Source organism: Rhopilema esculentum, chromosome 4 (genome assembly GCF_057945365.1).
Source record: "Rhopilema esculentum isolate cy_ngs chromosome 4, ASM5794536v1, whole genome shotgun sequence".
Taxonomy (NCBI): domain Eukaryota; kingdom Metazoa; phylum Cnidaria; class Scyphozoa; order Rhizostomeae; family Rhizostomatidae; genus Rhopilema; species Rhopilema esculentum.
The window spans coordinates 6,051,265-6,065,662 of NC_142818.1; the positions used below are offsets into that span (position 1 = coordinate 6,051,265).

The 14,398-nt window shown below is 38.0% G+C and overlaps 2 protein-coding genes across 5 annotated transcripts; one reads left to right on the forward strand and one right to left on the reverse strand.

The window, feature by feature from the left end:
- Positions 1-5: 5 nt before the first annotated feature.
- Positions 6-12,388, reverse strand: LOC148960331 (thrombospondin-1-like). 4 transcript variants are annotated; one of them, XM_089114120.1, is made up of 6 exons: positions 7,395-12,388; positions 6,795-7,038; positions 4,416-4,706; positions 1,721-1,876; positions 1,265-1,438; positions 6-1,111 (listed from the first exon to the last, which is right to left on the reverse strand). In XM_089114120.1, exons 2-6 carry the CDS (start codon positions 6,883-6,885, stop codon positions 1,104-1,106), a joined length of 720 nt encoding a protein of 239 aa, XP_088970246.1. In that variant the 5' UTR covers positions 6,886-7,038; positions 7,395-12,388; the 3' UTR covers positions 6-1,103. The 4 variants fall into 4 exon arrangements, with proteins under 4 accessions (XP_088970246.1, XP_088970250.1, XP_088970244.1 ...); XM_089114124.1 differs by lacking the exon at positions 6-1,111 and having other exon boundaries at positions 1,127-1,438; positions 4,506-4,706; XM_089114118.1 differs by lacking the exon at positions 6-1,111 and having other exon boundaries at positions 1,127-1,438.
- Positions 10,781-11,326, forward strand: LOC148960332 (protein CFDP2-like). The gene has a single exon (XM_089115478.1). It carries the CDS (start codon positions 10,781-10,783, stop codon positions 11,324-11,326), a length of 546 nt encoding a protein of 181 aa, XP_088971604.1.
- Positions 12,389-14,398: the final 2,010 nt, after the last annotated feature.

Sequence of the window (14,398 nt, forward strand, 5' to 3'; positions counted from 1 at the left end):
TGCAAACAAGAACCTTGAATAACTGTAGATATTGACGATGTCGCTGACCTAACATTCATGGTGGCAGCTAACAGGCGGTACAGTTATATTTTCCGCAATAGAGAAATCATATTGTCGAAAATCAATGTTCATTCAAGATTGGATTTGATTTTTACCGCCAGAGGTCGTTATAATTAAAGAATTGCACCAACCAAAACGTACCACAATTCTAAACAACAAGCATCCTACCGGTTGTACAAAAACGTTAACAAAGGCCGAAATTTCTTTAGAGAGTCTACACTACACATAAAAGATAAACGTAAATGAATATCCAGAAAAATTCTCACTTTTTCAGAGCTTCCAAAACAATTTAAGAGCTAGAAGATGATTTTCAGGAACATTGAAATAGTGTCATTTCTATTCATCTAGCTATTTTAATCCAAAAATACAAACCCCTTTAAAAACATTTCAATGTTTTTTATACAATTGAATCACATTTCCATAAAAAGATGAACTAAAATGTTCATCTTCATATTCTAGCTGAAGAAAATTGAAGTATATATGGTAAAATTCATAACCTGTTTTAGTTCTTTCATTCATTCTTTACCATTAAATTCAGAGTCAGCCGCAATTATTCTCAAGATTGACGTTTTTGGGAGATCATAAAAATATTTAACAACGGGTAATACGATTTAAAGAACAGATCAGATAACTCAAAATGCAGTGTCAAGAACAGGTTTTATCCTTTGCAAAAATAGCCAGTATATAGCATGATTTCCATCTCTTGAAAAAATTAAAGTATAGTAGACTGACAGGAGGGGTAGGATACTAGGAAATACAAGGTGACGATGAAGTAGAATTTCAAAGTGTGTATAATAAAAGATGATCTATCTTAACAATTTTGTGTTTAGAACTTGCCCATTGAACGGTTGAACTGAAGCAGATATCAATCTCAATTTGGAATCTTGATTTAAGCAGCAAGCGATTGTGAAGTTTGTTTGCTGGCAAATGATCCAAACATAACCATCAGCAGGTGGCGATACTTAAAGCCTCTACGTTTTTGCACTCAGTCAGGTCAGGCTTTGGACGACAAGCTTGCTACTGTTGAACACTGTAACCAAGTACTACCTACCTACCAAAATAAATTCTGAATAATAGTAATACTGTTCCCACCTGCCTGCAATGCAAAGAATGATATGCGTAAATTCTGATAGATACATGAAATCAATATTTAATCAGTAACTAAGAAAATATTTTTGACTGATAAATGACACAATTAACTTACTAGGACACAAATGGGGGTTACAGCCTTCCATTTCTTCAACAGATTGCCCATAGCAGTCCTCTCCGCCGTTGGAGGGAGCTGGATTATCGCATCTTCGGTGTCGGTGTTGAAAGCCGTAGCCACAAGTTTTATTGCACGTAGAGAAAGTTAACCATTGGCCCCAGTTTCCATTAACTAGAAGATGTTAAACAGAATTTGAAGAAACTTCTTCGTGCACTGCAATCCTAATTATTTCCACTTTATAGAGCCATTTTCTCTAACACAGATGAAAGTCAATTTTCTAAGTTTTCCAAGTCATCTGAAACTCGAAAAAATACAACAAAATTCAATAATAAAAGTATTATCGATACACAGTAGCTGGCGTATAATATGTTGGTAAATACCATAAATAGATTTATGTTGAGGTCATATTCTGAAAATAATTTCAAACAGGTAAATCTTTTTAACAGTAATCACCTGGACAAGGAGTAGTGTTGCAATCACGTGTCTGCCAGTTATCCCCTTTGCAGCCTCCTTGTGGAAGAAGGCAGTCTCTCCTTGATGTTTGCTTCCCACCGCCACATGAATTTGAGCAGTAACTCCAAGATGCCCAAGAAGAAAATCCAACATCATCTACAAAAACAATTTTGGCATATAGATAATTAAAACCTCAATCACAAGACAGATATTGCTTAAACCATGGATACTCCTATCCCAGATTGCCACTTCTATTCTAGATTGCATGTCTTAAAATCAGATGTACAATCAAACAGGCATTGTAGCACTAAAATTGACTCGGGTATGAAATTTCATATTTTTGATATGAAACAGGAAGAGGTTCGTGAACGCAGTGGCGGATCCAGGATTTTTGGTGACTATAGCTCAAATCTTTTGGCATCGAAACCACGCCCTCCTTGCTTGTGGGACACGCCCACTATATGGGCAAATGATAAACCATGTGTGTTTATAGTTGCATCGTATTCATAAATATTCCTTCGAACATCCTTTTTCTATTTCCAGGGACGCCAGAGAAGGGGGTGTGGGGGTACAACCGCCCCTTTTGCCCTTTGACAGAAGGGGCAAGGGTTGTTTTTAATAAAGTTCCCTTGAAACTGGCCAATTGTAATAATCAGAGAGATTCAAATGAAATTCTGAACTTCTCAAAACATGTAAAATAATTCCTTGTGCCGAAAGTTAGCCAATGTTGAAGATACCTACACAGGGCCGCCGGAGCCTGGGGGGCCACGGGGGCACAGGCCCCCCCTGTTTGCAAAAAGTATAAATAAGTGCCCCTTTTTGAAATACATTGCGTGTATTTTTTCAATGCCAGATATTCTGCCTTTACAAACTAAGTGAAATAACATAACTCTGGACGTTGTTGGAGGACCATTCATTGAAAATTTTCTAAATTTTTACTTGGTCTTGATGCAAAAAGCGCAAGCTCCTGTGATGAACAATAGCAACTGCGAAAACGCATTAGTGAAAGGTCCGGTCAAGTCCCCGGCGGGCACAGTCAGTTGGTCCAATGTTTATCGTGTGTGTTCTTGAAAGTAGAAACTGGAGCCCTATTTCTGATTCTGGGATGCGTAAAATGTACCTTATTTTGTGACTCTGCCAAAATTGTGTAACTCTTTTCACTGATATTATTCAAGCTTGAGCAAGAATTTCTGATACCAATTCATGTTAGAAGCATTATTTTTCTTAAACTTATGAATAGGTAACTTAAAAAGCAGAGTTCACTAAATTTGATTTCAACAACAATCCCTTGTGGTTCTTAACATATATATTAATTAACAAAATCAGACATCTGTAAAACTATAACTGCAACATATTGCTTGCTTCACAACATTGTGTTCGATTTTTTTATGAAGAAATGAAAAAGTTGTGTCCCTGCAATGAATACATGCTAACAAAGACTTAAATTTCTTATCTAGAATAAGAACAATATACAAGACTAGACGTATTGCAAAATTTGTTGTACTTCAATATGCCATTGATTTATCTAAAAAGTTATCTGCAACATCATATCAGTAAAGAATGCAACCCAATTTTCAAAATTCGATGTCCCAGAATTCTATCTTTTTTCGAATTTTTCGGAACACACGTGTAATACGTTTTACCAACAGACTGAGTCCCCCCCCCCCCCCTGGGATCAAGTTTAAGGAGAGTTAAAAAATTGTTTCATTTATAACACCGACGAGATAAACCTAATCAATGTTGCAAATTAAATTTGCTATGACAGTGAAGAATTCCATGGAGGTGAACAAATTTGTGTTTAAGTAGGGATGGTGCAAATTCCAAGGTGGACGAAATTGTTTAAATATGAAAGTAAGAAAATTAATATCATTATTATGTCCAACGTGTGTCATAATTTTTATAATTGTCTAAATTACCGTGAAATCTGTACCATTTTTAGCACTTACTAACTTTTCGGAGTAAAATATTTGTGCCCTTTTTATTCGTTTTGGCCCCCCCTGTTCAAACCTGCGTCCGGCGGCCCTGCTACAGATAATAAAATTGCAGTTTCGTATGAATTTGTAGAAGCTGAGAATTATCTTTCAAAAGCCCTTTTACTTAAGCCTACCCCCCCCCCCATCCTCTTGCCGCTTGGTCGTTCCGCCGTCCCTGTCTATTCCCTAGTAGGTCCTTGCCTTTGAAGCTACATTACAGGGGACCCAGGATGTGAAAACGAGCAATAGTCTACTGTCGCTTTACAGGGGACAGAGAGCGGAGAAATACCGTGGATACTCATATTCTATTGGTTAAAAGGCCATTTTCAAACCTGACTATAGCTTGACTATAGCTCGCGCCAAAAATAATAGTACGGGTTTCATTGTCTTCGATGCCTTTTCCAGAGCAAATCCCCAGACCGACTATAGCTCGGAATATCCACTGTAGCTCAATTCTGGTTGGTTACTGTCAACAAAGAACGAAACTTCTGATTCGTCTAAGTTTTAATATTAGACCATTCTCCGCTCAGTGTTTTATATCTTATCTGGAGAGGCATTGTGATGACACATTGTCATCAGTGCATGTTTGTTAATCGCATTTGATAACCTATACCGCTGCTTTCAAATGCGAATTCCGAAAATCAAACACTGAGATTTTGACTATAGCTCGAGCTACAGTTGCTATAGTCTGGATCCGCTCCTGGAACGAAACCTGAGTCTACCTAAATCCTGACAGTTGCAAAGTCTTCTTGTTTTCCCATCACTAGGCGGAGTTGCGTTGCATGAAATGAGAGCTGGTATATATTTGAAACCTGCACAGATGTTGTTCTTTTCAATGAACGCAGGATGGTAAGCTTCTTTCCACGTGGCTTGACTGGTCTTGTCTTCGCACTGTTTCCCAAGTTGGTCAAATTTAGCTTGGGAGTTTTTAAGATTGATTTTACGCACGCAAACAAGTCGTCTTTTTGGGCAATGATTCAAGCAGTCTTCTCCTGGTGATGCGAGGAACAAACCTGCAAAATAAAAGAAAATCTTCCACAAGAAGTGTCTAAACGATTAGATCCCGAAAAAAAGGAATTTGCTTAACGCCTTTTTGCAAAGTATTTGGTCGCAAAGTATTGGTATTTGGTCGAAATTTTGAGCATAAAGCAAACAATTAGACTGATAGAACAAAAGAAGGGACTTTTTGGCTTCTTTATTCCTTCATAACATTGAATTTCAGTGTATCTTCGTTAGCATAATGTTGTCTTCTATCTATTGCTTTTGTAATTATGGAAAATTCTTAATACAGAAAAATATTTCGTGATATGGTATCATGTCTGTATGTTTCTTTAGTGCAAAATGTTGGACGATATCCGAGTAGATAGATAGAAAATCGTCTGTTGTCTGTTTTGTAGAAACCTTAAAACCTTTTTTATTTATTAAACCTTGAGCGAAATTTTTTTTCTGTTAATCATGTAAATGATAAGTTGCATTCAAAACCATTTTATAAAAGAGGTTGCTGTGTCCTCGATTACTTCATCTACTGAGAGAGTTTCTTCTGAATGAATTTCCCCAGCTATCAACATTTTACGTAATTGCTATTTATTGTCTATTATTTTAAGTATACTTATGTAAGTTGTTTTCATTCTATGCAACTAAATGCATTGTAGTTGTCGTAAGATATTGTAAGCAGAGGAATTTTAACATACAAAACTGAAGTTAACTGAACTGAACTTATTAAACTGGGTCTTTTTGCGATATCCTTTATTCATTCAAGTACACACTGTTGGTAAAATTATGTCTATTAGAAGCATATGAATGACTTTTAAAGTCTTCACAATTTTTAGCAATTACCTCGACTTTGCTTCGATATTTTCTTGGAAACTTGGTGCAGCTTGGAAATCTAGTGTGACCGGTAGCTGTTGCGACTCATTGGCCCTTAAAATAGCCAAGCGGACAATGGAAGCACCCTGAACCTCAATGAAATGGTATTTTCGTCGTTTCCCTAAGTGGGTGCTTAACAACGTACTTTCCTGATACATTTTATTGTGATCACCAGGCTTATTAGCACCGCTAAAGTACTGAAATTTTTATCAGTGCTCTCTGAATTAGTATCAATCTCGTTTACTGAAAGAGCAACATTTACTGAATTTGATTTGTAGAACGATCCTTTATGGTTCTTGATGTAAATCAGGGGCGGATTCAGGGTGTCGCACAGGTCGCACGGAAGACCGTCAGGTTTTCAGAATTTAGTTTTAGTCTTCAGTCATTGAAATAAGGCAATCATGTTTATCACAATCTTTCATTTTCCTCCTTACAGATAATACATTTTGCTCTCTTTACACAATAAACATAGAACCGAACTTGGTCGATCTCACACACAATGCTACGATTTAATTCAATATAGAAAAACAGTATGATTTTTAAGCATGTCGCCCGTGCCGCACAAATATGCAGGGCACTTTGTTATGCAAATTTTTTACCAAATCTCGCCAATCAAAATTCAAGCTTTCGCATATTTGTGCGGAACGAAAAGTCTGTAAACACTATGTTAGATTACTGTGCTGCACAACTGCTGGCAAGGGAAAAAAGTGGCTGCGGTTGTAAGTTGTGAAAGGGAATCAATTTTCTTTATCTATACGGAAGAGGTGCACAGGAAATGTTCACTTCTGAATCTCAAGGTTTTTTCAACTGCGAGTTGGAGTTGCTGAAAAATTTGAAAAACCTTTTAAAGGGAAAAATGTTTGGCTGAAAAATTTGAGCGTTTCAGGGCCCCAGTACTAATTGCTCTGGTTCTGGGGGGGCTGGGCCCCCGTCATGACTCCGCCCTTGAGCGCACAAAAGCTTCAATAAAATGCTACAAATAATTTAGTGGAAATTTAATCTTTAAAGATAAGAATTTTTGCCAATGTTTGGAGCAGAGTTCGTCAAAAGCATCGCACATTTATCAAACAATCCTCAAGAAAAAGTGCGTCATTGCAAAGGCCTTGCGAGAAATAGAAGACTGAGGGCACATCACCAGGCCAACGGGGCGAGGGGACAATTAGAATTATGTGACTTCACTTTCAATAGAAGGTGTTAAGTAAAAAAAAGTCTTGAAGAAACAAATATTTCAGTACCTTTAGCCTTAAAAACCCCAACTTGCATGTACAGTGGAACATCGTCATACATCAAATGGTAACCAAGCAGGCACTTGCAATTTTTGCACATCAGCAATTTGTCTTGTAGGCAAATAACACTAATTGATGCACCAGTTTGCAATAGCTTCAGCTCAGTGTTTCCTGTCTGTTCAGCACTGTAATGAATAGCTGACGAAGATAGGGGTCATGCAGTAAAAGCAAGGGTCTTGAAGCTTTAAAAGATCTAGAAACGAAACTTTCATAAAATTCCCAAGGTATGAAATTAATAATTGCCAACTGCTATTTTATCAGGTAATTTAAAGATAAAAAGAAAGGGTGTTATAAGGAAATTATATGAATTGCCTGGTAGGTTATTTGATGATAAATAATATAAGATTTATCTATGACCATGACAACAAACAAAACTCAGATTTTGGGATAGTTGGAGGGTCATGGTGGTCAACCTTCTGATAGAAGATGGTACCTGATGATGATGAATATAAGATTAAAAATAACCAGAAAATTTAGCATAGGAATTTTACATAGATCTAATTTCTTACTTCTAAACTCTTGAATGGCATCTAATTAATTTGTACTTGCCATCATTTGCCAAATGAATCTCTGAGGTAATGTTCTTCAAATCAATGGAATGCTTGCAAGAGCTGCAACGATACAACCATTTCCATGCTTCCCCATCAAATAAAAGGGGCGTTCTTGTAACAATTACAAATTTCCTTTCCTTTAGAGAAAAATTCCTTTCCTTAAAAGACTGTTGCACTTAATTCAAAGAGATATAGAACCCGTTATATGATGCTTTTCCTAAACCAGTTACCAGATGACCATTCTAAGAATGAAACTAAAGTAAAAATTTTAAATCTCTTGTTACACAAACCAAAAAATACTTTGCTATTTCATTTTATTCTATAAAAAGTATCCCTGAAAGGGACTAAAAGGGACTAGAAATATTACACATTAGCTGATATGTTTCAGAACTCCTGTAATCTGTAAGTATCAAAATAGATAACAGAAAAACAGCCTGAAACAAACAATGCAAGGAAGCTAAACCATAATGCTTTCTTCACAAAAAACTGCCTGCAATCAAATTAAATTTCAAAAATTCTACCAATAAACTGACTGAGGATTTTGTTCCATTCAATTATATGCAAAAAACAACACCGGTCCTCCCTGGATAACTAAAAGTGTCCATAGGGAAATCCGCAAGAAGGAAGGGTTATTCATAAAAGCAAAAAGGTCTGGAAATCAAAATGATGCCAAAAAATTTAAAACCCAGAGAAAGAAAGTAAAGTGAATCTCTCAAAGCAAAAAATTTAACCATGAATTTGTAGGTACTTGGTAAACCTATATTATGTCTTACAGATAAAAGAACACACTTTGCAAGACAGTGATCCTTTGACCTTTGCATATATATTTTTTTCTGTGACATAGTTAAACCTGTTTATTGTTTCAAGTGTTGTTACATGAATCTTTGGCCTATTTTGGTGTTTATCAATGCTAATACTTACAAAGGATATTTCTTCAAAAGACTTTTTATTTAAGTATCCAATTTAGATGCATTCTGACCAGTTTTCTTCCAAACAGAGCACAAAGTAGACCAACAGTGCCATCTAGTTGCTCTGAGTATGCAATTCAAAGTTCCAATTCTTCGTTAAAAATATCAAAATGGCCTTCGAGGTATAGCTCCTAATCTAATGTCATTTGGAACTTTCTTACAATATTTGAATACATGCATAGTTTAGATAAACAAAAGATGGGGAGAAAAGGGGGCATACCATCACCTTAAGCTGTAAACGAGCTTTTCTACAAAATATTTCCTTCATGATTCTTTCTTAAACCTTGCCCAAACCAACAATCTTCAACTTGTGTTCATCGTTGCTTTTGTTGTTGCTGTTGTCCACACTTGAATTTCCCGCCACAAGCATTCCGATTGCAAATAAAATTATCTCTCTAAATTTTACCAGTGTTACTACTTGATAAATATTACGACTTTAAAAGTTAAGACCATACCTTCTTGCAAAAATAATTTGTTTCCTGCTGGATCAAGTTTTTTCCAGGGGATTAAATGTTGAGCTGCTTGTCCTTTAGGCCACGAATACTGCTATTAATGAGCATGTTCTTTGACCCTGCAACACTGATTGGTTTAAGACGGTATTGTTTCGAAAAAAAGGACTGAAAAGGTTTCGTCTCCCGAACAAATACCAAATTTACTGCAGTTGTAAAATAAGGTAAGCAAAGGCCAAAAATTCTTCTGAGAGTTAAGACACAATTGTAGGTCAAATTTATCCGTTTGACTACACACAGAAGCTAAACTCGAATGAATATCCAGACAAATTCTCACTATTTCAGGGCTTCCAAAACAATTTAAGAGCTAGATGCTGATTTTTAAGAATATTGAAATAATGTGTCATTTCTATCAATCTAGTCATTTTTAGCCCAAAAATACAAACCTTTCTCAAAAACTTTTCAACTTTTTTATACAATTAAATCACATTTCCATAAAAAGTCAATTAAATCATATTTTTTGAACGGACAACCCTTTGAAAAAAAGAGTGAAATATTTTTCTTAAGTTTTTGACAACTGGATTTTTATCTTCATATTCCAACCGGAAAAAATGAAATTTATATGACTTTTGATAAACTGATAATCTTTTTTAGTGCTTTCATTCACTCTTTACCATTAAATTCAGATCAGCCGCAATGATTCTCAAGATTGACGTTTTTGGGAGATCATAAAAATATTTAACAACGGGTAATACGATTTAAAGAACAGATCAGATAACTCAAAATGCAGTGTCAAGAACAGGTTTTATCCTTTGCAAAAGTAGCCAGTATATAGCATGATTTATATCTCTTGAAAAAACTAAAGTACAATAGACTGACAGGAGGAGTAGGATACTAGGAAATACAAGATGACAATGGAGTAGAATTTCAAAGTGTGTATAACAAAAGATGATCTACGCACATTTTTTTTGTAAGAAACAAAGGTCTCAAGAGTTTCTTAATTATGATGTCATGAATGATGTTGTGAAATATATTCGTGACATTTTTCATCACGTGTAGAGATTTGCTTCCGTTCTGATGCTGTATTTAGATGTGGAAAATTTATTTTTATCGCTTGTGTCTTAAGTTCTAAGCCAACAGGGCAACCAGGTTCTTAGATTTTACAAAATTTCGTTGTTCTCAGTTCTATCATGATTTAATAGTTTCTTAATTTTGTTTTGCTTTGAGTATTGAAGTTTCTTAATTTTTTCTGACTGTCCAGTACTCGTTTCTTATAGCCAGTTTCTTATAAAAAATGAGTGTATCTTAACTATTTAGTGTTTAGAACTTGCCCATTGAACGGTTAAACTGAAGTAGATATCAATCTTCATTTGAAATCTTGTTTTAAGCAGCAAGCAATTGTGAAATTTGATTGCTGGTAAAATGATCCAAATATAACCATCAGCAGGTGGCGATACTTAAGCCTCTACGTTTTTGCACTCAGTCAGGTCAGGCTTTGGACGACAAGCTTTCTACTGGTAAACACTGTAACCCAGTACTACCTGCCACAAGGTCGAGCTCTCCGGCGACTAATCCGGAGAACCCACTGGCTTTAACAGGACGGGGGAGGGTGGGTAGACACCCTGGTAGGATAAAAACAACACCTACCTAAAGAGCGCATGCACCTTGGGTCTTGCGCTCATCTACCACCCCTCTGCTGCCTTGCAGCCGTCCCCCTACAGGACAAAGGCTAAGGGAGCAAACCCTGACAGAAAACCAAGGAAATTGCGGTGTCCTAAAGGGCGAGGATAAACAAACCTATCCTTTGGCCAACTGCTGCAGCAGTCAGAGTGACCCAGCATGTCTCGGTCTGTCCCTGCCGCTGGTACTCACTCTCACTTGCCGAGAGAGTGGCTCTAGCAACAAGGCAAAACCTAGTGCCACTTCAACACTCTTGCCTGCAGTTCTATGAAATATGGTTGAAAGAAATGAAATGGATGCCGGCTCGGACGTCGCCCGGAAAAAAGGTCCGCGCTGTACCGCTCCCACTCCGGCGGACAGTGAAAAGTCAAAAAGGATGTAAAAAATTGACAATTGTTGAATGGAACGTACAAACACTCCTAGACCGAAACAGATCAACAAGACCAGAGCGCCAGATTGCAATGGTGGCCAAGGAGCTAGATAAATACAACATCGATATAACTGCACTATGTGAGACTAGACTAGCAGGATATTACAGTATCGTAGACCAAGGCTACACCTTCTTCTGGAGTGGCAATGGAGAAGCTGAGCGCAGAGAAGCAGGAGTTGCATTTGCAATAAAGAATTCAATTGCAGGTCAACTGGAGCAAGATCCGGAACCCATCAACGACCGGTTGATGTCAATGCGCCTTCCGTTGAAGGGTAGCACATATGTCACTATTTTGAGCGTGTATGCCCCTAGCATGACAAATCCAGAGGAAACCAAAGAGGAGTTTTATAGCGACCTGAGGCAAGCTCTAACCAAGTTCCGAAAGATGACAGATTTTTGGTAGCTGGAGACTGGAGACGAGAGTAGGATGTAAGGCCGACAAATGGACTGGAGTTATTGGTCCCCACGGAACTGGGAAATGCAACAGTAATGGAGAACTTCTACTATCACTGTGCTCCGAGCTCAACCTCGTCATTACTAACACCTTCTTCCGGCATAAAGAACATCATAGAAACACCTGGATGCATCCACGCTCCAAACAATGGCACTTGTTGGATTACATAATTACAAGAAGGAACGATCTCAGTGAGGTACATGACACACGGGTGATGAGAGGGGCATACTGCGCTACTGATCACCTCATGCTGCGATCGAAGCTAGCTTTCTCACCCAGGGGACAGCACCGAAAAACCGGCCCTGCACCACCTACAAAGATCAACACAGTGAGAATCCGGGACAATAAAGTAAAGGAACAGCTAGAGTCAGAGATCGACACAGCACTAGAAAGGTATAATCTTAAAGAAAATGACCTGGAAGGTTCATGGACTGAACTCAAGAACATAGCACACCAGACAGCTCTTGCAGTACTAGAGAGACCGAAAGGAAGCACCAGGACTGGTTTGACGACAGTGACCGAGGAATGACTAAACTGATAGAGGATAGAAACAAAGCAAGAGACAAACAGCTGCAAAGGAGCACTAGACAGACCAAGGCTCAGCTAACAGAGGCAAAGAGGAAGTTGCAGCAATACACGAGACAGTTAAAATCTGATTGGCAGGAGTCCAAATCTCAAGAGCTTCAGGTATTAGCTGACGCAAACGACGTAAAGGGTTTCTACTCTGGCCTGAAAGCAGTATATGGACCACTGCAAAATTTTGGCTAGAATCTTGCTAAACAGACTTAATAGCCAGATAACACCTCAGGCTTTACCGGAGACCCAGTGTGGTTTTCGTAGTGGAAGAAGTATAATGGATATGATATTTTCTCCTCGTCAAGTCCAGGAGAAGTGTCTAGAACAGAACATGCCGCTTTATGCTGTATTCATCGACTTCAGTAAGGCATTTGATACTGTGTCTAGAGAGGGTTTGTGGCAGGTACTCCGGAAGTTTGGGTGCCCAGAGCTGACTGCAGCTCTCCACAATGGAATGCAAGCCCATGTATTATACGGAAATGCTCAGTCAAAAGACTTTGCTGTCTCCACAGGTGTCAAACAGGGCTGTGTCTTGGCCTCAACTCTGTTTTCACTCTACCTCGAGGCTATGCTAGAAGTGGCTTTTAGGAGCACCGAGGAGGGAGTCTATATACAGACACGACACAACGCGGATCTGTTTAATGTGTCACACTTCAAGGCGAAGACCAAAACAGAGCGTATACTTGTACAGGAATTGCTCTTTGCTGACGACAGTGCCATCGTAGCTCACACTGCTGAGGGAACCCAAGCGCTAGTGGATAGGTTTGAAAGTGCAGCTAGAAGCTTCGGTCTCAAGATAAACATCAAGAAAACTGAGTGCCTTTACCAACCAAGCAAGCTAGTGACGCCTCCTGCCTTCTGATATTAAGATCAACAACGAGAAGCTTGTTCGGAGTAAGAACTTCGTGTATTTAGGAAGCACCATCTCCGAATCAGCCAAACTCGACAAAGAACTGATATATAGGATGGGTTAAGCCAGTGCTGCCTTTGGTAGACTGCAAGAGAGCCTATGGAATAACCACCATGTATCTATCAAAGTTAAGTGCAAGGTATACAGAGCGGTTGTCTTGTCAGCCCTACTGTATGGTGCGGAGACCTGGACAATTTATCGGTTCCAAGTAGAAGCTGCATGCTTTTATGATGAGGCACATAAGACAAATAATGAATATTTCATGGCGAGACAGGATAACCAATGTTGAGATTTTGAAGAGAGCTGGACTGCCATCCATGGCCGATATGCTTATCACAAAAGGTCTGTGATGGATAGGGCATGTCCACAGAATTGGACGCGAGCGCCTGCCGAGACAACTCCTCTACTCGCAGCTAGAAATGGGGCAGCGAAATCAGGGTAGACCAAGACTCCGATTTAAAGACGTGACAAAGAGAAATATTAAGTGGAGAGACATCAAGACGCAGGACTGGCAGTCCAAAGCACTGGATCGTCAATCATGGAGGACAGTCATTCAAACTAAAACGTAGAACAGTCATCGTTGTCAACCGATGGACTGCAAATGAGTATGAGACGTTTTTGCAAACCTTTATTGTAAATGCATATACTCAGAATGCATATAACCAGGAAATGTACGTGCAGACAGGCAGCTTAGTGATGGTCCTGGAAAACTTAGGTCACATAAATATAGAAATAAGATTGTCTACAATCATTAACAAATAAGATTTGTTAATGAATATTTAGCATAAGGAGTATAGCAAAGTATTTATCTAGATATACATTTACCGCACCTTGAATTTTAAACTGTAGGGACTATAGAACGGAAACTGTTTGATTATTATAAAACAGTTTCCATTTTATAGTCCCTGCAGTTTAGTTTTGAGCCCCTCTAGTTTTTTCCACGCTATTACCTGCTTTTCCGAATCTAATATGTCTATCATTGTAGCCATATTGATCTGTTGATCATCGTAGATCATTGTATTTCCATATTTATGTGACCAAATATTTACAGTGTCAACTCTTCGCTGATTGTCAATTATCAATAATTGACAAAAAAATTTCCTTGGTGCTGGATTTTGTGTACTTAAAAGTAATTTAGATTAACAACATTCAAAAGTGGCAACAAAAAATTAAACAAAACAGGGCTGTTTCTATGATATAAAAAATCAAACTGTAATCCAAAACAATTTGTCTTGAAAAATGTGCAATATAACGAAGGCTTTTGGAGCGGGCAAATGGAGATTTCAAAATATTGGAATGAAAAAAATAGCATATGAGCGAACAACATATTTCAATAAGCATCAGGCAAAAAACTGTGTCATGAAGAAAACAGAAAACTTTTACATGAATAGGCCCCAATGCTCAAATAAGATGTGTAACAACAATAAGACAACATTTGCTTGAAAATTGAAAATGTGCCAAAACATACAGTGAAGATAATTAAGAATGAATGACCGGGCAATTCTTGTCTTCCTCACATGATAATTGAGGTTTAT